Source organism: Aythya marila (assembly GCF_965140915.1).
Source record: "Aythya marila genome assembly, chromosome: 2".
Classification (NCBI taxonomy): domain Eukaryota; kingdom Metazoa; phylum Chordata; class Aves; order Anseriformes; family Anatidae; genus Aythya; species Aythya marila.
Genome location: NC_139043.1, coordinates 82,168,921 through 82,192,032, shown reverse-complemented (window position 1 = coordinate 82,192,032; position 23,112 = coordinate 82,168,921). Strand labels below are relative to the sequence as shown.

At 44.0% G+C, this 23,112-nt stretch overlaps 1 protein-coding gene across 5 annotated transcripts; it reads left to right on the top strand.

The window, feature by feature from the left end:
- Positions 1–38: 38 nt before the first annotated feature.
- Positions 39–21,306, top strand: OTULINL (OTU deubiquitinase with linear linkage specificity like). Of its 5 annotated transcripts, none has more exons than XM_082752460.1 (8): positions 39–320; positions 11,582–11,741; positions 11,847–11,878; positions 11,979–12,070; positions 13,930–14,079; positions 14,899–15,027; positions 17,178–17,450; positions 18,330–21,306. In XM_082752460.1, exons 1-8 carry the CDS (start codon positions 224–226, stop codon positions 18,507–18,509), a joined length of 1,113 nt encoding a protein of 370 aa, XP_082608586.1. In that variant the 5' UTR covers positions 39–223; the 3' UTR covers positions 18,510–21,306. The 5 variants fall into 5 exon arrangements, with proteins under 5 accessions (XP_082608586.1, XP_082608589.1, XP_082608587.1 ...); XM_082752463.1 differs by lacking the exon at positions 39–320 and adding an exon at positions 1,887–1,918; XM_082752461.1 differs by lacking the exon at positions 39–320 and adding an exon at positions 2,542–2,592.
- Positions 21,307–23,112: the final 1,806 nt, after the last annotated feature.

The window sequence follows — 23,112 nt, the reverse complement described above, 5'->3', positions numbered from 1 at the left end:
TGCTTGATTTTTACTTTTTTTTTTTTCTTCTTGTGGCTTGGATATAGAGAAGCACACACAGCCTGGGTGACTTTGAAAACTTGAACGGAAATGAAACAGGAAGTCAGATCCTTTCACCGTTTGTTGATCTGTAAAGACGAACTCAGCCTGTAAAGCCTCATTTTGTCCCCAGCACGAGAAGCTGGGGAGAGAAACCCAGCTGGGAGGATACTCCGGAGGGAAGATGCAGAGGCGACATGACAGGATTGCAAGCAAAAACAGAGACCAGTTCGCTGAGCAAGAAAAAAGAAGCAGAATTAACCACTCAAAGAGAGCAGTTGGTAAGTTCATTGAGCTGTGCCTCTAATTTTGGCATCTCACCAAGCTGCTGATCAGCCATAGGAAGCCTTTGTGATGGAGATCATAGCTGCATGGGCGCTACCTTTACCTTTGTGTTGGACTATACCTACCTGAGTAGTAGTAGTAAATTATAATATACAGGGAAATTGTTCCTGACTCTTAATAATGGACTTGAAAACCTGAAGGCTGAAGCTCTCATCAGCTCTGTACCTAGGTTTTTCACTTTTACTGAGCTGGATACTGTTGCCTTTGTTTCAGTGAATATTTTCAGCACTCTTTTTGAATTGTTCATGTTCTTTGGGCTGTGGTTATAATCCTGCCACTCATCTGTAGACAGGAGCAAGAATATGCAGTTTCTTCTGCTGATGATTTGTCAGTTTAAGCAGAGACAGCTAAAATGTCTTCATACTCGCTCAGTGCGGCTTCCAGTATAAGCTTTTGCTGTGCTTGCTCTGGAGTCCCACGTGGGTACAAGCAGAGGGAGGTCAACACAAGTCGTGCTGCAGCTTGCAGATGCCATCACCTGGAGAAACGCACCAAGGTGAGGTTCGTGTTATGGGCAAGTTTATAACACTCCCCTAAAAGCAGGAAATATCATAAATATCCTGAAGCAGTAGAGGTTTGCCACTGGCACGTAGCCGTGCCTGAGCATCATGAATATGTGCAAAGGGCCGTGAGCAGAAAGTCTGGAGGATGAGACTCAGGCTCAGGCTGCTTTCAGCTTTTCAGTTTTTGCTCCTGGAGCTTCCCCATTGTCCCCAAGGAGCTGCTGCCTGCTCCGCGGGGAGGCGTTACTTCTGCAGAAAAAACTTGAGCACTCTTTCTAAATAGGTCCTTCTCTAGCTCCCTGCATGGGTCTCCAGGGTGTTTTGGGGAAGTTCACAAGCTTTCTGAGCCCTTGTAGCAGCACAGAGAGACATAGGCTGTTCTGCAGATCGCACCGACGTGGTGAACGGATGCCCTGAGGGGAGGGCAGAGAGGAGCTGGGAAGGGCTCACCGACACAGGCCTTGGTTCGCAGCTTTTGCACTAGGTGTGTTTCACCTCGCTTCCCCAATGAGTCAGCAGCCAGATAAACATTAACTTTCATGCCCAGCTGCGCATGGAAGCCATCTATTAAATCCCGAGACACTAACACGAGTCAGAATGGGCAGAAAGAGGACAAATTTGGGCCTGAACGGAGCATGAAACCATGAAGCAGCACTGAAACCGGCCTGCTGAGCACGGGGTGGAGAGCAGCGCCTGGAGATGGAGCCAGAGGGGGAAACTGAAGCCTGTGGGTGCCGAGGTGGCACTCAGGAATATATTTTATTTTATTTTATTTTATTTTATTTTATTTTATTTTATTTTATTTTATTTTATTATTATTTTATTTTACTGTTATTTATTATTATTATTTCTGAGAAGGATTTTTCCGTGGAGCAGCACAGAGTGCTGTGCAAGTGGCAGGTTTGTGTCTTTGAAATCAAGTATTTACTGTCTGTTCATAACTTTTGTTTTGTTTTGTTTTTCTTTTAGAACATATTTTCTTCTGCTTGTGTGATCCTTCTCGTGGCTTTCTGTGACCTTGCACTTGACAGGTTTGTCCCCAGCCCCGTTAAGCTCCTGAGCACAGCCCTGTGAGCTTGTCCCAGCCCCGGGCTGCAGCGAGCTGCTAATAACTCTGTGAAAGATTTAAGCCTGCGTCACTGGCTCAGCCCATTACAATTCCCTTCTGTTTCTCCTGCAAAGTCCCCGGGGGAGATGAAAGAAAACTGCTTTTTAATGTGTAACCAGAAAAGGAATAGCTCTGCTCTATGCAAATACCCCACGCCGGGGCTGGGGCGGGTTGCAGCCCAGGCACTGCTGCAGGGGAAGGGATCTGGCAGGGAAGCTCTTTCGGGACGAACGCGCTCCACCCTGCTTAATGAATGAATTAGTGAGGAAACGAATTTTTAATGGTAGAAAAAAAAAAAAAAAAAAAAAGACAACAAAGCACAAAGTGACTCTGAGGTCACCAAGCTGCCTTTACACATCATGGTTTGATCTCAGGCAGAGCTTGGCCTCCGTTGGGGGGTCCTGTTGCTGACAGAAAACACCAAACAACCACCCCACAAGTTTGGGGGGACAGAGAAGGGGGGGACACGGCCACGTCCCCCCGCCCCCGTCCCGCCCCCTGCCCGCCCGGGGCGGTGCCGGCCTCCGCCCCATGGCCGCCGCCCCATGGCCTCCACCCGCCGGCCTCCAGCCGGGCTCCGGGCGCTGGCAGGGAGCGGTGAGGCCTGTGGGGGGGGATTGCGCGGTTCCTTCTCCTTATTTCATTATTATTTATTATTGTCGTTGTGGTTTCGGTTCCCGCGAGGCCGTTTTTCAGGCGAAAAGTGGGATTATCGGGAGCGCTGCTGCTGCGGGGAGGTGGCTGTGGGGCGAGGGGCAGGTCTCCTGGGGGAGCGCTGCCTGTGGGAGCGGGTCTGCTCGTGTGGGGGCTGTGTGTTTTGGGGGCCCCGTGGGAGTCCCTGCGAGGTGTGTGTGGCTTGTGGTGGCTCTGCCGTGACGGCACGTGTTGCTCCGTGACGGGTGCACCCGTGGGCTCCTGCGGGTTTCGTGCATTTGGCTCTTGCTCTTCTCATTTGTCTGGGTTTTGCTGTGCCAGATCTGCACCCAAACGCTGCCCGCTGGCTTCTGTACCCATCAGGCAGGTGAGGGTTTGGGGAAAAGGGGATCGGAAAGGAGCATGTGGGAAGATGCACGCATCCCTTTGGACCCTTGGCGTGTGGCTCTTGGCACCGCGTCCTCCGGAGCCCCGTCGAGTGATGCCGTGGGCAGCAGGTGCCGGGACACCTTTCTGCCTCCTGGGTACCGCTTCAGCCCTCGTTTTGCGCCGCCTTCCACAGGATCCAGCCGTCTGTTCCCTGAAGGAGCCCTGCGGACTTAATTATTACACCTCCATTTTCTGAAGTGGAGAAAGAAGCGGCTTTCGGGGGCACTGAGTGAGTGAGCTTTACTCTTTCGTGGTGCCAGGTGCCCTGTTGCCAACTAACGTGTGGCAGCACGGTTATCCCCACTTCCGTCCTCTGACCCGCTCCAGTTTCTGCAAGTGATGAAACAAAAGAGGTAAAAAGCGTGTGACACAGGAAAGAATGATTCGCTTCGGTTTTAACACTCACAAAACTGTTGGCTCGTCACTGAAGCTTGTTCCTTTAAGGCTTGTGTGCTGTTACTGCTGGGCACATAACTTAGTAAGGAATCTGAGGGGACACCGTGAGGAAAAGCTGCTGGTTTGCATATTTATACGATCTACTAGCAGTGTTGCTTAAGCATCACGTAAATTCACATAAAGGGTGAAGGGTGTTAGAATTGTTTTTCAAGGGTAAAAGCAGCAAGATGCTGGTCAGCATATAAATTACAGGTGCTTTTCAGGTTTGGCCTTCTAAAACATATATATATATATATATATATATATATATAATTTTCATAGTTCTGAGTTTGTTTTTTCTGTTGAGATATACGTTTTATTATTTTGTTTTACGTTTTGGACCAGGCTGCCTGACCAGGTGGTGTGGCTTTCCCTCTCAGGATCAGGACTTTCTCTCCACCCTGTTTCTTAGATACAGCTTCCAGGTTAAATCCTCAGCTCCTATCTACCGAGGCTGTAATAACAAACATTAACAGCTTTTTTTCAGTAAAGCCTGCAATTTTCCCAGAGCTTAATGTCTGAAAAGGATTGACCTTGCGTGATTACCCAGGCAAATGAGTTAGAGATTTGAGAAATACCTCCCTTCTGTGCTTCCTGGCCCCACACAGCTGAGCCGTGGGAGTCACAGCGCCAGATCATGCTAGGGCAGAGAGGGATGGCTGTAATTCAGCTGTTGTGAAAACACGAGGGAATAACCAGTGCTCTGGTGTCAAAAGGTTGTGCAGATCTGCTGCTGTCATTACACCCACGTAACTAAGTTTGTGAGTGTGATTTAGGTAGCATAAAGTTCGTCTTAAGGAGCTTCTTAGGTTCCTTTTAGTTGAAGCTGGGAAACTCTTTTTAAAATTACCATGGGGCCCCGTTAGTCCTATTATATTCATGTTTTTATTCAGCCATCCTGACTTCTAAAATGGTTGTAGTGCTCCTTAAAGTCAAATGCTTGTCTGAGTTGCTGTCTGGTGTTTGACCCCACACCATTTAAGGATCCATTTTTTGCTGTGAGGGAATTTCTGGGAGCACAGCAGACGTGCAGCAGCATCCTGCCTGCACTCCCAGGCCGATGCAGCTTTCATGTTGTGGGCCTGTCAGAGGAACAGGGGACTTCAGCCACGTGCCCTGGTGCTGGGATTCCCGGCATGGCAGAGCTGGGTGCGTGGCTGGGACACCACAGAGCAGACACCGCAGCAAGCTGCCTTCCAAAATTGCGGAGAGAGAGCTGCTCGTTAGCTAAAACATAATTGTTTCCTGATGGAAAGCCCAGGACTTGCGTGTACCAGGCTCAGCAACATAAGAGGGGTTGTTTGTGGCTAGGGATCTCATGCCAGTACCGAGGTGCTAGACAGAGTTTAGTCTGTGCGTTGCGTGGCTTGGTGTGAGGGGAAGTTGTTTTCCAAGGAGCGGTGTAACTCACGGCTGGGTCAGCTGTCAGCTGAACCTGCAGTAAGTCAGAGTTTCACCCCAGTGTGAGAAAGGGTGGGGACGGGGGTGCTGCTGTCCTTGTCTCGAGAAGGATCCGGTGAGGGCAAACACTGCCCAATACTCCAGAGCAGCAGGAGAGCACTTCGTGAATTTTCTGAAAAACTTTCTGTCAGCAACTTTTAGTTTCTTTGTAGCCTTGTTCTGTCACTGTAGTATCTTCCTCATTTTTCACTGCTGAGGAGCAATGCTGTCCAGTTTTGGCAGTCTCAGGATCCAGAGCCTGGCATTTGGGGTTTCCCTATAGCTCGTGCTGGATGCTCCCGACAAGGCGAGGAGGGGTGTCCCGAGCCTCTGTCCCCGTGCCACCAGCAAGGACAGGTGCCACTTGTGCTGCCCAGAGACTGCTTTCAGCTAACATTTATCAGGCTGACCAGAGAAGCTGTGTGTCTTATTTGAACTCAGTCACCTGTCGTTCTGCAGACTTGGATGCTTCCCTTAGGGCTGTGCGACAGGGATGTCCCACCAGCTTCTCCCGGTGTTGTTCTGAGCGCAGCCCAGAGCGCTGCGTGTCCCTGCCGTGTTTGCACCGGAGCGACCCGCTGGCTTCCTCAGCACTCTGCAGTTCTGGTTTCACTTCGTATCACTTCCTGTGCACGAATCTGAGCTGTGGCATGCCTGCCAAAGGGTGAGGTTTTAAAAATAGGCGCTTTCACATCACTGGAGATCTTCTAAACACTGCGCTGCCACGTTCCAAGGCTGGAAAACGGCCCGAAATTTTGTGTATCATTTCCTCAGTTTCCAAGTGAGAAGAAGTTGTGCCTTTGCCAAGTGCCACCCCCTCGAAAAGAGCTTGATATGTGAGGGTGACACCCGAGTGTATTTTTACAGGGCTGCATCCTCTGCGCTTCATGTGGAGCTCCCCACCTAGCTGCCAGGTGCTCGGGCTGCTGCTGCAAACACAGCCAATGCCAACAGCATGGGCTCTGCAGAAGGAAGCTGGAGCTGTGGCTTTCATCAGGTTGGACGTTGAGAGGAGGAGGGCAAGAGATGCAAGACCAATCCCAGTCACTTGTATTCAAAGTGACGACTGGTATTTTGCTTTCTGTTGCTTTTCTCTTCTGTTTTGAATCCATCTTGGGAACGGGGAGAGAGACGAGCTGAACTCCCAGGCAGATGGATGGTGGTGCTGGGATAACCTCTGCATGCACCTCCTGGGAAAGCACGGGGATGGTGATCTGACCTGCCGCCAGGAGATGTTGCTTTGTAATCCTTATGAAAAATGCACAGCTCTGCGTAGCACCTCATTACGTGCAGTCTGGTAGGCTTTTGGAGTCTCAGGGATGCAGCAGCAAAGATCTGATGGGACTGACGAGCTGCGTGGATGCAACCTGATTAAAGGGACTGGCTTTCGGAGCAGGATCTTAACAAAGCCCTGATGTCGAATGGATGCACTGCCTGTAAGACCAAGCAGCTGTTCCTGATGGTGCTCAGGGGGTGAACAGGCTCAGACGAGTTCATTTTTTTGTTGGTGGTGTTTGTCATGGTGCTACCGTGTTCTTATTGCTAACGTAAGACTTCAGCTTTTTTCCAGACAGAGGCTTCAGCTCTCTAGACAAATCAACAGAAAAACCCAAGGCGTTCATACGGCTCCGGCCTATTAGCGAAACTTAAGCGCAAGGAGACATGCAGGAGGAAACTATTTACTTTGCTCTGTCCATTTGGGTTGAGCACAGGGGAAAAAAAAAAAAAAAAGCATTAGAGAACCCATTTGGAGGAGTTGTGTCTGCAAATAGATAAAACAGAAACAAATGTGAGTGGCTTTAGGGATGACTCAACGTGCAGCCCAACAGCAGGCAGAATAAGCACCCTTGGAGTGGGCTTCCTTGAAAGAATGGGTTTAGCGCTTTTACGTCAGTTCTGCCTGAAGTTTACAGGCACTAAATAGCGTTTCTGAACGAGGACAGATGTTTTTCCACAGGAGGGAGAGAGAGAAAAAAAAAAAAAAGGAATCAGCACAGCAGAAAATTCAGAGGCTCATTCTTTAAAAGGAAGTTGATTTTATTTATTTTTAAATCATGGTTAGGAAAAAGATTTTTAAGAAATAGTTCGGGTTTTTTATGGTGCAAAAGCTTTTTGCATATTGCTCTGGACTGTAAAATCTCTGAAGGCTTCTCTCATGTGTTGTTTTTTCTTATGTAGATGGAAGTGGTGTTGAGCTTGGTTCGTCTGAAGGTCCCGGCTGGCACCCTGTGCCTTAAGAAAAGGAAACTGAGTTACCCAGGAGATCACGCACTGACCTTTCCTTTAGTTCTTGCAGGAATTTGTAGAGAAGAAGTGGTGTGTGTGGGCTGAGGCATGCATTAATGCCTTGACTGTGTAGCTGAGATCGGTTCTGGGAAGGTAACTACAATAGGGTGTGCTTCAGATCATCACGCCGCTGGTGGGAGCTCCTCGTGCCTGCTGCTGCAGAGCGGGAGTAGGCGGCTGTCAGAGGGGGCTGGAAACATTAACAGCAGCAGCCCGGCTCCTCTTAAAGACCAGGGAAGCCAAATGAGGCTGCCTGCCTTTTTCCTGAAAGACCTTTGCAGAACAGGGACGAGGGCTGAGAGGACATCTGAGACTCCTACACGGACCAGCTGTGTAAATAGAGGCTCCCTTGCCGGTTATGGGCCTCGGTGCTGCAGAAACATTCCCATTTTCTAGGTAATTGCATGATTCTGGTAACGGCGTGGGGCTGGGGTTTTGTTTAATTTTGCTGGGTAGAAGTTGAGATGCGGTCAGTAGACACGGTTTAACTTCTGGTAAGTCGCTGACGATTCCTGTCTTTGCCTGTAAATGGTTCCTTCCCTTCTTATCCCAAGCAGAGATCCTAATCTCCAGTTGTTACATCAGAACAGCTGAAGAAAGTTTGCTCAGCGGGTTGACCTTGCTTTGCTTGGTAAAGGAAGGGTTTCCGAATGAGGTGGTTATTGAATACCACATGTTTGATCTGTGCTGGGCTTGGTAGTTTCTCTTATTTATTTATTTATGGTGCGGTGCTGATAATAAACTGGGAAATCAAAGTAGTCACTCAGCACTGCTTAAAAAGGCGTGCTTCTTGCTCTTCAGCTGTTGTGGGATGTAATCCATCATAGCTATTAAATACGTATAATTAATAGCTTTTTGTCTCTTCTGGCTCAAAGGGTTGAGGTGCGTGTGCGGATCCGTGTGCCACTCAAAGGATGGCTGTTTTATAAGGATCGGTGGGACCTTGTTCCCATAAAAGAGGGAGTTAGCAGGTTTTATGCCGTACCCTGGTACTTGTGCTACATAGTTTGGGAAAACAGAACGTGCCACAAAGACGGCTCTGCAGCACAGGAGTGCAGGCAAACTTGGACCTCCTGGTGTCAAGCCTTGCTTCTGTTACTTGAGGTATTTAAGAAATTCCTCAGCTGGAGGTTCAGGAAAGCTGGAAGAGGGTCTGATGAGTTCTGCACTTTTTAGTGTAGGGTCAAGGACTCCCACACTATCTTTCTAGCTCTGGATCCAGGAGAGGAGTGAAAAGGAGGGTGGTATGGGTGGGCAGCAGAAGCAGATGCTGCAGATGTCTCTTACTTGTCATTTTTCTGGCGTTTTTTTCTTCTGTGTGTCTCTCCTGCTGACTTCGGCAGGGTAAAACCCGCAGGTTTGGCACTAGCAGGAAGTTGCTGATGTGGCACGAAAAGAAAACACGGCGCGTTACGTACTTGGTAAGACAAACACTGCTATCAGCTCCTGCTCCGGCGCTGCTCAGCCTCTGTTCATCCCAGTTTCTCCTTGGAGCTCTGGGAGATGTCAGTCAGCCTCCAAAGAGATGTCGTGTTGCAGAGCAGCCGGGCTGTGGCTGTCTGCAGAGAGAGAGAGCAGGAATTGCATCCATATCCTAGGGAACGGACTGGGTTGAAAGGTCCGTGGGTTTATTTTCCTGCCCCTCCCCGGCATGTTATTAATGTAATTGCGCTTCGTTTTCTGAAGAGTTGGGGAGGGGGAGGAAAGATCTACTTTAAATTGCTCTCTTTGTTAATCCGTGTCTTGTTCGCGATGTATTTTTGTCTGCAGCACGTTGTGATCCAGCTGACACTTCTGGATGTCACTTGAATAATAAAAAAAGGTAATTAAATTTCAAAGTGTGACGTGTTCACTGAAAGTGGTAACTGAATCACCAAGTGCTGTTTGAACAGCAGCTTTCCCATGACAGGAGGGAAAGTTTATGAGGACCAGGGTGTGCTGTAATAAAAGTGTAGTGAAAACACTCAAAATCACTTGTCTGCAGGTTTTCCCATCTCCTGTTAGGCTTTTTGGTAGGGAAATTGTCTCCTTGGAGAACAGTGGCTCATGCACTTGCTAACCCTGTGCCTTGAAAGGGGTTTTGTTGGACTCCCAGCAAAAGGTTGGTTCTTTTTGCAGGTTTAATGCCATCCAAAGCTTAGCTTGCTTGTTTTAACGTAAGAGCTCATGCGGATGCACTTCTCTCATCTTTTTGCATGTAAAGGGAGGTGAGGAAGAATTTTTACATGCTGGTGGGCTGTTCACATACACTTCTGGTACCCAATAAAGCAAAGCATGTCAGATGAACACAAACCAGTTCCACTTTTTATGGTACCAGCTTGTTCAAAATCAAAAGAGGAAGCATACACTCATTTTAGATAATGAGATGAAAGGCTGCTGCATCTTCCTTTAGGTACCGTATGTTGAAGTTGCTGTTCACAAGTTCTGGTCAGTCGTTGACTGGGTGGAACCAATAACATCTGTAAGCCTTTAAGCTTTCAGTCAGCAAGAGGTTCAGGTATTTATGGCTGAATGAGGTTTTTCAGTGCTGATACTTCTATCCTAAGGAAGCAGAGAGAATATATTGCTGTGACATGATCCTGCTAGGAGCGTTGTCTTCTACTAGTTCTGTTTTTGTTCTCTTGGTAGCAGTTTGGGTGCTTATTAAGAAGGCATCTCTTGGTTTCCATCAGCAGTGTGTGCTCAAAGTGGGAGTATCCCAGTGTTTCCATGAGCTGTGACACTTCTGCCACATGCAGCTGATGTTTTGCTGTCTGTTACTTGGGACCAGTCATAAACACTTCCTACAGCTTCGGATTTTTGGTCTTTTCAGTTGTGTGCATGGTTTGTGTCTGCACTTTTCCCCCTCGGCATGTAGAGGCTGTGCCAGCTAAGCACACGTTAGTGCAGCATGTGAGTAGAAGATAAGAGGTCTGTCTTCTTTGAACGGTGTTTGCAGCAGTATGGGTTTTGTGTAAATTTGTACTGGTGGCCAAAAAATTTATTACCTATTTAAAGTTTATGAACACCTTTACATTTACAGCTCTTGGCCTGCCTCTTGTTCAAGGTAGGCACTAGTTATGGGTCTTGCATCCAGACAGCGTGTGTATGACATCCTGTAATAAAGTTTCTTAAAAATAAAGTTTCTTAAAGTTTCTGAATATTGGGAAAGGCCAAACGTCAGCAGTGCTCCGACTACACGCTGCAGTGCTCATAAAACTACGTGTGGCTGTTGATCTCAGTGCCAAGGCTTGACTTCATATGTAACTCTGTGACTGGATATCTGTCAGCGGTGCATGGGCTTAAGCTCCTTGGAAAACTTAAGCCCCTCTTAAATTTCCTGTTACAGCCAGGAGGGGCAGAAGTTCAACTGACATAAAACTATGCTGAATGAATTATTCCCTTCAGGAACTCTCCAGAGAATAATCTTTGCAGCCTTCTCTGGAGATGCCTTAAAAAAAAAAAAAAAAAAAGTTCTCTTAAAATTTGGTACAAAAGCAGTGAAGAAGTTACTAACAGCAGCTGTTGGTCATAAAATCTGGGAATTTCCTATGCTCAGATTTCAGCCAGAGAATACATTTCTCACTTAGGGAGCAGACACTGCATTTGTCAGCTCCTCAGCCTCCCTACCCTCTCTCAATTCTAGGGTTTTTGATTAACAGAAGACTACCCAACCCTTGTTTAACCCTCCCAATAATACCAGGAGATCAGCAGAAACTTGTCCTGGCTTATGTCAGTGAAGAACAGTGTGATTGAGCCCTCTTTATGACTATCTCCTGAGCTTTCTACCAAATCCCTGGGGAGGAGCTTTCTCCCAAGTTTTAAATTGCTCCTAAACTTGCCCAAATTGAGCCAGGAACACTCCTTTAATTCCTGTGGCATTCATAGGATGCTTAGTCAGCTAATGCATCGCCTGATACAGCACATTTGCAGACTACAACTCCCAGGAACCTGTGGTCATTAAAATCTTGGCTGAATGGCAAAGTAATGACAGCACGAGTCTCTGACCTAGCACATCCTGAAACAATTTTTGTTGTTGTTGTTGTTGTCATTGAACAGTTGCTTTGGTATTGGTCTTCTTGTGAAGCCTTCCACTCTATTTTGGCTATATATCTAGCCTTGGTTGTGTGGAGGAAAACTTGGAAGCATGAATGGTGTGCACCCCAAAACCTATAGACTTGAAAAACCAAGTAAGTTACTAAACGTATTGTGCCTTTGGCATTTCAGCTTTCATTTGGAATGATATGGTGCTTGGGTGATTTTTCCTTTTGAAATTAAAAAAAAAAAAAAAATAGAAACAAGTATTGTTAAGCAGTAAAAAGATCTTATTTTTTCTCTCTTTCTCTCTTTATCACTGTTGTAGGAAGGCATGAGGTGCAGTCCTGGACAAGAGCTACCAAGCAATCCTTGTGTCTCATGTGGCAAAAAGTGAAAATACAGCTGATGCTAAGCATGTCTTTCCTTGTCACTGTTTTTTGGTATTGCAGAAGGCTGTACAGCTTTTTAGCACAGCTATTGAAACGGTAGGTTTTTATTACGCAGACTGCTGACTTTCAGTGCTGTTGCTTGTTTCAGTATTTTCCTTGGACAACTCCTTTCTGATACCTGTTTTCTCGTTTGGATTTCAGGTGGAGCGACTACCTTCAAAGAAAACTCATAAGTAATCTTTTTGTTGTCATTCTCTGCTTGTCATTAATCCCCCTGCCCCTTAAATGCAGAACAAGAGAAGGTAACTAATCCCTGACTTAATCTTGATTTAGAGAATCACAGTGTGTTGGCAGAAGTCGATCTACTTGGCTATAGCGCAAGAGAATGGAAAGGAGAAACCAAGCAGGCCAAACATATGAGGGAGGTAAGAGTTAGAATTTAATCTCTGTGTGCAGATGGGGGAGAGGTACGTGAGAAAAGAAGAGCAGTTGCAGAACAAGCAGCTGCTGCAACTACCAGAGCTTGCTGCACCACTTGCTTAAGTGAACAGAAAGATGGATAACATTAGCATGAGTCCAAATAAAGACTGCAGTAGAACAGATCGTGATCCAGATCAGATTTTAGTTTTACATCTCCAAATTCCCCCCCACAATACCAGCCACCCAAGCAGCGGCTGTAAGTGCTTGGGGTGAGCTCCCATTACAACAGCACGAAAATATGATCCCAGGCACTGCAGCCCAAATAACTTGGCCTTAGGCAGCGCCTCCTGCATCCGAGACGCCAGCTGCATTCTTCTTAATCATTATTCTTCTCCTTGGGTTTTTATTTCTCTTACCTTGCATCATTTCAGCTGGCGTTTTCTCACAGCTTAGTAGGTTTTCTTCTTAATTATGAGCCAAGGTGACGAGGTTGTGTTGTACGTGTGCTTACACCCCCATAGGCAGAAACGGCAGCTGCGTTTCTCACAGAAGACACCAGGTATCGTATGTGCAAAGGGCTGCTGGCAGCTGCATCTTGGTGGCCTGTGATGGAGGCAGTGTGGCAGGGGGCATGCCAGGAGCCGTGGTGCGCTCTGAAGGGCCCTGGCAGGTGCTTGCAGTTGCAGCAGTCTTCCAGTACCCTAATTTGTGATGGGGCTGGGGCTCCAGGAGCAAAGAGGAGCAGATATCTATTTTGTGGCTCGCTGTTTCAACTATGTTAAGTGTCAGTGGCCAAGGGAGGCTTGGAGACTGTGGGCTGGAGCTATACTTTTCTCATACCACTTCTAGCTGAAGTAGCTGTCCGGGTGGTGGAGTAGTGGTATCTGTTAAAGCTTAGTGTCAAATCCTAGTTAATCAGCTAACTGGGACGCTGTATCCTTGCATCCTCATGGTGTGGTATTCCAGACCAGCTCAGCACAAATACGGCACCGGTCTGTATTTCTGATTATCTAACGATGGTGAGAACACAAAAGGAGTTGTGCTGAGAGAGATCAGAGAGGCAGAGGGGGCAGGAGATGTGGTAGTAAGGAGAGATGCTGAATATCTGCCTTGGGCAACAGCTAGGGGGGTCAGTTTCAAGGTGCTGCCAGTGGCTGTTTCATGGGACAGTTTTTCAGGGAGCTTTAGGAAAGGGAAGCAACCTTTGCCTTGGACCTGAGTAGTGTGCATAGGATCTGCCTTAGAATACTGCTTTCTAATTAATATTGCCACTCTCTGGAGCAGGAGATAGCATGCATTGTATCAACATCCTTACAAGACCAACAAGTCAAAAGAATCCTTACAACTGCATCCTTCTTCAGAAAGGGAAACTACATAAAAATGAGGAAGCTTGTTAAAAAGAACCTAAGGAGAGACCTGACTCCCTGCTGTCATGTGCTCCCAGTGCACCTCTTGTGCTGGCCCTGGCATTCATCCGATCCTTCTCTGAACCACCTGAACCTGCCGAAGCAGCAGGAAGCTAACCCCGCAGCAAGAATTCATTAGGCTACAATTATCTCAGCCGGTGCAAAGGAAGGGCTGGGGAGACTGCCCAGCCAAGAAGTGGTATTGGCTGGGGTTGCTGCCACTCTTCCTTAGCCTTAAGTCATCACCAGTGCAGAATCCCTTTTAAGGGGCAGTGCCAGTTTAAAGGTGTTTACAAAAACGATGTTGGGCGATTTTTGTGTATATAAAACTTATAAATATAGTCTCTCTTTCCCCTAGTTCCCTCTTACGAATAGTTTGGAATTGGGCTCCAGTTGAACATCGGTTTGATCCAAGTTCTAAAATGTTTATTGCTACATTTCTTGTTGGTCTTTTTTAGGCATATAATGAATTGTTTTGGAACTATCATATCAAGTATCTGCGACAGGTCAAGAAGGACAACTATTGCGTGCTAAGAGCAGTACTTTTTCAAATACTCAGCCAAGGCATTCCTTTTCCATCATGGATGAGGGAGAGAGATATCTTAAAGGTAAAATTAAGTTCCTAAATCAACAAGATCTAGGGGCCCTTGCAAAGCAGAAGGAAGCTTTGTTCAATGGTAAAAGGGAAATGTATTCTGTGGTAGTAGAGGAAAATTATTATTAGAATTTAAAGAGAACTTTTTCAAATTCTTTGAACTATAAAAAAAAGTCCTGATCTAAGTATAGTGACATGAACATGAGGTTTAAAAAAAAAAAAAAAAAAAAGTGGTAGGACAAATATTTCTGCTGCTCTGCTAGATGTCACTCCCTTAACACTAAAGGACTTGACTCTCCCTCGTTCACATCCATGTAAAATCCAGTAGCTCGTTTGGGAGCACAGCTGAAGAAAGCGTCAAGCGTGGCTGCTCAGCGTGTTGCTGGAGCAGTGTGAGCTCTGCACTGGGTTCCAGGAGCTCTGTCAGGAGACAGCAGTGGGGAGGTGGGATTGATAGCTGCTGCCTGTGGGGGCACATCTGCCAGCTGGAAAGTGCCTGGAATCCTAGAAACCTTACTGAGTTTGGATGTATCCAGCTTTCCTGGAGTGTGGGCTATATATTTTGCTGAGAACATATTTTCTTCTTTTTTGGCTGGCATTGTTTTAAAAGTTTCATAAGGACTTGGCAGTCAAGTGGAGCTTCCTTAACATTTGATTTGTTCTGAAGCCTATTTCTATTTTCTGTTTGAGCTGTACAACCAGAGGGCAGAACCACATCATAAACTAAAATGTGTTGCAATCTCTGTAGGCAAGTTTATATAACTTTATGTTCTACTTCTTGTTATGGTTATGATCTCTACTTAATTAATTTTCTTGTTCTTTTTTCTTCCAGCTCCCTGAAAAGCTTTTGTATTCTCAAGGTTGCAACTGGATTCAGCAGTACAGTTTTGGTCCAGAAAGATATACAGGTCCCAATGCTTTTGGAAAATTACGCAAGTGCATGGAAACATTAAAGACAAACGTGAGTATTTAGGAGGTGCTCGGGAGGCATAAAAGCACTGAGAAGTGGATTGAGGCTGAATTAGGGATCTTCACTACGTATTTCTGTGGCAGTCTGCTTCCCAGGTTCAGAGAGCTCAGCTACTGGGCAGGCCATCATTTCTCCTGCAGAGGAATTCAGTTTTTGGGGGATTCTGCAAGCTAAGTAGTTGGGATCTCCTAGCAAGCTAGGAAGGCCATCCTATCCATGGCTGTTACTGCATGGTTGGCTGCCCTTGTCATCAAGTGGCTCCTGCAATACCTCACAATTTCAATAAAAATAACTACGTGCTATAGGATATCCTGCTAGATTCCCTCCTCAGATTGGATGGAACAAACAAATGGTGCATTTTCTTCTCAATCTTGAATTTCCTCCATTCTCCTCTCAGTTAAATGTTTTATTTACAGAGTTCTATTATAAGTTCTCTCTGTAAGCCAAAGCAACTGATTACAGCAACAACTGTGTAGTTTTAAACACTATCAGTGATAGTGACCAACCATTTTAAAACAACAACAAAATCTTAACTAGACTTATTTAGCTATAGAAGCAGAGTATTAGGAAATAAAAAGAGGGAATTAAAACTGAGAACCAGTCCTTGTCTCTTGCCTGCAGTGTCAGCTGCCCGTCTTCTTCGAACGTGTCTCGTGGTTCTTGTGCAGTTACCATCTTGTCCTAATTGCTCTTTGTATTTGTCCTAGTTGTTCTTTGTATTAGTTTTTTGGCTTTTGTTTTTTATCTTCTTGTGGTTCTTTGTAAGTCCATGTTATTTCCATAGCACTAAGCATTTAGCTGGATGTTTGTACAGAAAAACATTTCAAATCAGCATGGTAAACAAATCCATACAGTTTACAAATTGTTGCAGAGCAGCTTTATTATGCAGTATGCTGTTACTGACCGTGAGGTCTAACTCCCAGTTTTATTGTTAAAAAAGATGCAGTTTGGCCAGTGGGATGATTTTTTGCTTATTTTCACAAACAGGTTTTTATGGTACATTTAGAGGTGTGAAAAGAGCCAGCACTGGGAGTTAGGGTACTGTTGCATTTAACCATCTGCTTGCTTCATTATTTGGCAGGGAAAGAACAAGGATTTACAAGAAATCTTGTGTGTTTTTATAGAGCTTGAACAGCCAGATTTACTAAATGTTTCTTGGTGTCCAAAGCCTATAGATGCACTTCTGCTGTGGCTATGGTGTGAAGAGGCAGGGAGAGTGGGCTCTGCCAGAAGTATTTGAAGACTTTTGAGGAATTTTAGTCACACACCAGCATGCTTTTTCAAGAGGTTTGCTTTGCACCGTGAACTCAGGAGATTGAGCCTCCTCACTCCAGACTTGCCTCAGTTGACCAAGATGCAGCAGAGTGCCCGGTTGTTGGCTAAGCCCAGGGCAGTCGCTTCAAGCTTTCTGATTTGGTGTCCTGTCCAATGTTATCAGTCTCCTGGCCAACCCCTTTTCTAGGTGTGAGCACTGGCATTTGACCCCTCTAAAATAACACGGAGTTAAGGAGGTCAGAGGTTGGACTAGGTGATCTTGGAGGTCTCTTCCAACCTAGATGAATCTGTGATTCTGTAAGAAATTCCTACCCATTATAGTCCTACATGACCTCATGAAGCTGAACACCGAAGACATACAAATGTGTATAGTTCATAATGGCATGCTGGCACGTCCAGTTTATATAAGTTCCTTTTAACTGATCTGCTTCTGAGTTAGGTCTGGCATCTAAAGAATTTAAGCTAGCATAACTTTAATATAAAGGATACTGTAGGAAAATAACTAAATTTTGGAAGCTGTAGGTTAAAATCAGGCCAGGAGTCGTCACTTTAGCTAACCTTTGCTTATGGCTTAGTGTGTGTTTGATGCACCCACACAGATTTTCTACAACTTTCTCGGGTAACTTTAGTAGTTACATGCCTTACAGACTCTTTACTTACAGTCACAGCTGGATTTTCTAGTGTGACAGTGGGTGGCTTTTGTATGGGGGAATCGCATTTGCTTTCTCGTAGCCTATCATTAGCATACAGATGCTTGGAGCTCTATGTAGAAAATAGGTTCAGCTGGATAAATGGCAAATGAAATGAGTAAGGTTTGAAATCTCACTGCAGAACCTGTAATTATTGTTCTTCTGTGTGCTTTCTAGTGGATTGAAATAAGTTGTACTAAAGATCACGAAGAAAGAGGAAACCTGTGTAACGCACTCTTTTCTGATGAGAGCAAGGAGCACAGACTATATGAGGCCATAAAATTCATCATGCTTTATGAAGTTGTTGAAGCCTATGAGCAGATAAAGAACAGGGAAGAACCCGTACCCCATCTTTTTAGCCTCCTCTTTGCTCGGGATACTTCGTCTGACCCTTTGAGTTTCATGATGAATCATCTGAACTCCATAGGTGACTCTGGTTGCCTAGACCAGGTAACGATAAAAATGAAAAACAAATCACAATTATTCACCTAATGACATCAGAGATGGAATATATTGTACATTATCTGTGATAATTGCCCTGTTTTTTTCTTTGGGACGTAGGGAAGTGTACTGTGGACAGGCATTTATCTTCCAAGGAGATTAAAAAAACAAACAAACATGCAATAAAGTAAAATAGGGTTGGCAGCTTTCTTGCTGGGCCAGAAATAAGTGCTGTGAGCACATAATTTAGAGCTTTGCAATGGGTGAAATTATTTCTCGTAATCAGTTCCAGTTATCAAGTCATTCATTAGATGTTGCATTCCCCTTCAGTTTGATATAACTACAGATGTTATGCTCTGTCTGGCTATGCCCAAGGATGTGAGTTTTTTCCAAAGCATTTTTCCAGTTTAAGGCAGGTTTTGCAAGTACTGTGGATGAAGAGCCAGTTCTCAAGTGTAATATGCATGAAGTACAAAGAAATGTTTCCTTTCACCATTATATTTTGCTAACAAGTGATCACAAGGTGGCAGGCTTCCCATTTTCTAAGGTGTATCAATCTTTTAATGTTAGTCCCGTCTTGCTCCCCAGTAAGGTGTGTGAGGCGAGTTTGGGAGCAGATTATATATTGTGTAAGGTGGAAGACATGCTTCCAAGACTGTATGTGTTAGCCAGAGTACCCTAGCATGCAAAAGAGCAGTGGAAAGATGGTTGGGACACTGAGAATATCCTCAATCTTTTAATTACCTTACTTCAGTTACAAAAGGGCCCTCGTAATTCTTTGTCTACTGTTTTGAAATAAGCTAGGTGACTTGCTTTAACTTAGAAAACTGAAACGAAGAATAATCCAGGTCTAGAAATACATGTCTTACAGGGCTGTTTTATTTTTAGGTTGAAATATTTCTTCTTGGATACTTACTTGAAGTGAAGATTAGAGTTTACAGACTGCATAGGTTTAATACTGAAGAATTTCAGGTAAACTACCCAGATGAGTACCGAAGGGAATGGAATGAGATTTCTCTCCTGACTGAGGATGACCGCTATTATCACATCCCTGTTATCAGAACGTGAAGGTCCAATGACTGTTTTTTTTTTTTTTTTCTTTGTACAATATAGTGAGTAACCGGTTCCAGTGAATTAGCTTTCTAATTGGCAGCAGATATGCATGTTGATGATTACAAAATGATTTGTGGGTTTATTGTGTAAACACTTTGCTTTCCCATTACAGCTCAATTCACTGCCAGTCAGCCATAAAGAAGCATAAAATGTATTGTTATATACTGTCTGGGGGAAAATGTCATATTTGAGGGTTGTTGGACACAAAAGATTAGACCTCATGACCAAGAAAGAAAAGGTAGTGTTATGTTTTCCTTTGTTAGGCTAATGGTTTACTCTGACAATACCTGGATGGCTTAAACTGAAGTTCCTAAAGCAATTCCTGCCTCTCCCTTTTCTATCTAGCTAGGATGGATGAATCACACAGGAGGTAACTCCTGGGGTCCCGAGTTTATACTCCAGGACATGAAACTCGCACTGATTTGAGGCTGTCCAGCATGTGAGGCTGTAAACTGGGGCCACTGTGTAGCTGATTCAGATCACATCCAGCTTTCACAGTTGCTGCAATGTCTCCCTCCAGAGACAGAAAGAGCAAACAGCTGCAGACTGCAGTTACTTCAGACACTTGAAATTAAGCTGTCTGCACTCAGTACTGGTATCTGAAACTGAAGAAGTGTTACAAAGAATGAGAGAAAAACCACACACACAAGAATATAGTGCCAGATGAAAGTTTAGACTCCAGTGTTTGAAGAAATCTGTCTGGGACAACTAAATGAGATTTACTTTATTATATGGGACCTTTTGCCTGATTCTATTTTCTAAAATACTCAATTGTGTTTTGATTATTTCTAAAATGAGGGACCTTAACTTGAACAAATATTAAAATGATATAGTAGATCTTGCAAAATATTTGTGAAATACTTAAAATCCCATAGGTATCAGTTACATTGAGAAAGTGGGGGTTATTAAGAAACTAAGTCTCCTCTTTCCTTGTCCTAGAGGCACAGTAGTAGGTAGGTTTGGTTTTAATTCTTGCAGGGGAAAATAGAAGCCCCTAGTAGTAATTAAGCCCATTTAGTAGGAATTAAGAATACAAAAATGTAATCTGGGCCTGCAGGAGCTACAGCAGTTGAATGTGGTGACTAAATGGTAATGTTTGGAGTGCACAAGGACTACTCTGCTCCTTTGTGCAAAGCAATGAAATTTTATCCCTTACAGTCCTTTTATTTGTATGTATATGTGTGTATATATATATTTATAAATACAAACACTTGAGTGCTGTATTATAGCAGGTTTGTTTCTTGGAAGCTTTTCCAAGTTCAGTTTTGTTCAGTAATTTGTAGCTTTTAATTAAAAAGGCTTGATATGTATAGGAATTTCATCTCATCAAGATCTGCATGACGAATATTTATTTAAAACAGGCAACAAAACAAAAACAACTTTTTTCACTGAAAATTTTCACTTTTTTTGCCCACTTTAGATTTGGTTCTGCTCCGCGTGGGGAGATGTTAAAATGCCTGGGCGCAGGGTATTGTTGTCTATTTTTCATCAACAGTATGTATAACACTTGCACCTATCAATAAACTTATCTATATTTTATTCTTGTTTTGGTACAAGCAGACATACCAAAAACTGTATATTTTTATAGAGAGCTTTGTAATTGTTTGCTATTATTTATGAATAGCAATGCAAAAGCATGATAGCTGAAAGTGTTAAATTGTCAAAATGTATGTTTATGGAACGTCAAGCACCTTAATAGAAGGGAATTAATAAAGATCTAACAAAGACAGTGAAATTTATCTCTGGTTTGGGTGTTTACATGTGATCTAAGTCACCTTGGGCACCCTGCAAGGTCAGTGGAGGGCAGTGGCAGAGGAGTTACAGGCAGGTAATCAGAGGAATTGATCTCCAGAAGAACATGGTTCCTCCTCGCTGACTGTAATGGGAGCTGGCAGTGACCAGCATACAAAGACCTGGTCTAGATGTCTGAAGTTAAATTATTCCAGGAATCCAGAAAGGATGTGCTGAAACATCAGATGTCAGTGGTGCTGGCTGAATCATGACAACAGCAGAAGTGAGATGTGAAGGAGGAGAAATTTGAGGTGAGGATAATTGCAAGTCTTACAGATGAATTCAGAAAGCACTCTGAGAAACATTGAGACAGGTTTGGAGCTGCACTGACTTTAATCGGGTTTTCTGATAATTCATTTTAACTACGGATAAAGCAAATATTTTATGTGCAAAGAAATGTGTATTTTATACGTATGTATATAAATGTAAATATGTATATATGAAAAAAACATCCTGAATCAGTGGTTGCAGACAAGCTTGCTGTAGGAATCCAGAAAGCTGAGCACTAGGACATGCAACGGAGAGCTCTGTTCTACTGATGTCAAGTGATCAAAGAGCTCTTTTCATCTTTTGAACCTGTGATTACTGCCTTTCTGCTCTTGAACTTTGGAAGGCTGCCTTTTTAAAATCACTTGTGTCCAATAACTTTCCTTTGTAATTTGTAGAAATGGGACAAATTTGGGAATGACAAGCCACTGAACACAGCGTACAGATGTCTCATGTAGATCCTTTGTATATGATGTATGTATTTTTTATTTTATCTAGTCATCACTGAAATGAATGGTTGTCTACTGTAGGTCCAAACCTTGGAGCTGTGAACCGCTTACCATACGCCTAAGCAGGAAGCTCAGGTCAATGTGACTCAGAATCAATTGTTTGTGAAATAATTTCATCACTAATCCTTCAGAAAATTATCAAGGTCAACTAAAACAAGCTTTGCTTGGTTTAAAAAAAAAAAAAAAAAAAAAAGTTTTATAATAATGTTTATAGCTTTTTTTGCGCTTAGTTTCATCTTTCCCCATGAAGAAAATACGGTAACAAGACGTGGATCTTTGCACTGAAGGAGCCCTCAAAGTCTCAGTTATGAGTATGAGAGAGAAAACCAGAACAGAATGACTTAATCAAGTCAAGGCAAAAACATTTAAGCTTGTGGTGAGAATGACAGCCACAAGTGGAGAGACATTACCCTTTTTTTTAACTGCAGTATTGTAGACAACTAAAAGTTTCACATCAAAATGTGTTTATAATTCATCACTGCTGGCTTAGCAAGACAAAGTGAATAGAAACCTCAGTGGTGGGGTGGGTTTGGATTCTTCCCAAAACTTGAAAATGTATGTTAAGAATATTAAGCAAGTAGCTGGAGCAGTGTGTATCTTTACTATAACAGTGGGTAAGAAAAATCTTGTTTCTAAGTGACATCTTTTTAAACAACTGCGTATCAAAAATGTATGAAAAATCCATATTTCATGTCAACTCCATAGTGCGATATTGGCAAACTGTATTTTTCTACCCTTGTAATTCATCTCTAGATAGCTTCATGTTTAGATTGTGTCTACTAAGTTTAAGGAAATTTAAAGTCACCAGGTGTAGTTGTTTGTCTTGGCTGGTGAGTTTCATAGAGTTTGAAGTCCTCCCTTTGAGGAGAGAAGCTCCTTCCAGTTTGGGCCTGGTTTTGTGAGAGGACAGGACGTGGTTCTTCAAGGAACTCTTAAAATCAGTTGGGAGAGGAGCCTGGCATGGCAGCTGGGGTTGGCGGTGTGCTGCTGCCTTAACTCATAGCATTCATTCCTGCTTCACTGCTTGGAAAAATTGGAAATATGAAAGAAGTCGGGCAGGTGCTGGATGTTTTCATCTTCCAGTATACTCCAGTTTTGCATAATTCAAAATCTAATGCCTCAGAGGACATTTAACCAGAGCTTTTTCCACGTTAGCAGAGCTTTTGGCCATGAATCACCTCTTTATTGAAATGTGGTGGCAACTAATTTGAATCCACTTGTGCAGGTTTGTGTGCAGCTTCTGCTGAAGTCTATAGCAAGTAGCTGCTAATAACTTTGTATCCTTTGAGCCAAGTTGCATGTTAAGCTGAATGCTTTCCCTATGGCAGTAATTTTGGGGATTTTCATACACTGTGTGCTACAAATCTTGGAAATTATCATCTTTTGAGTTATCAAATTTAGCTTTTTGCTGATTAAGGATGTCGTGTTTGTCTTACCCATCCAGTAGATGGCTTCCAAGCATCAGAAAATGTATTTCAGTAAGCTCATTTCTGGGAATCTTCTGCTCCTGTTGCACTTACCCGGATGATGGCAGTGGGTCGACCCCAGCCAACAGCCACGTACCCACACAGCTGCTTGCTCACTGCCCCTGACCCAGCGGGACAGCAGAGAAAACACCGTGAACAGGAGCAAGAAAGCTTGTAGGTGGAGATGAGGACAAGGAAATCACTTGCCAAGGTCCATCATGGGCAAAACGGGCTTGAGGAATTTAACTTAGTTTTGTGCCAAACAGCATAAATATTTAATTACTGGTTTGGATATTGGGAAAGAAATAAGCAAAAATGTGATTACTAAAATACTTAGGGAAAAATACCACTCCTCCTTCCCAGGCTCAGCTTCCCTCCAGACTCCTCTCCTGCCCCTTGGTATTGCCAATATACTGAATACTGACTAGTGGTGTTCAATCTTTCTGCTTAGAATCTGATCTTTCATTCGTTTGAAAAAATTTCTTGCTTATGAAAGCAAGAAAGCATGATACACGCCTATCAACA

What these genes read in the sequence shown, in the direction of transcription:
- OTULINL (XM_082752460.1), top strand. Translation starts at nt 224, where the DNA reads ATGCAGAGGCGACATGACAGGATTGCAAGCAAAAACAGAGACCAGTTC. An exon ending in CCACTCAAAGAGAGCAGTTG is followed by an intron (nt 321 to 11,581) that starts GTAAGTTCATTG and finishes TCACTGTTGTAG; the next exon opens with GAAGGCATGAGGTGCAGTCC. An exon ending in TGGAAACATTAAAGACAAAC is followed by an intron (nt 15,028 to 17,177) that starts GTGAGTATTTAG and finishes TGTGCTTTCTAG; the next exon opens with TGGATTGAAATAAGTTGTAC.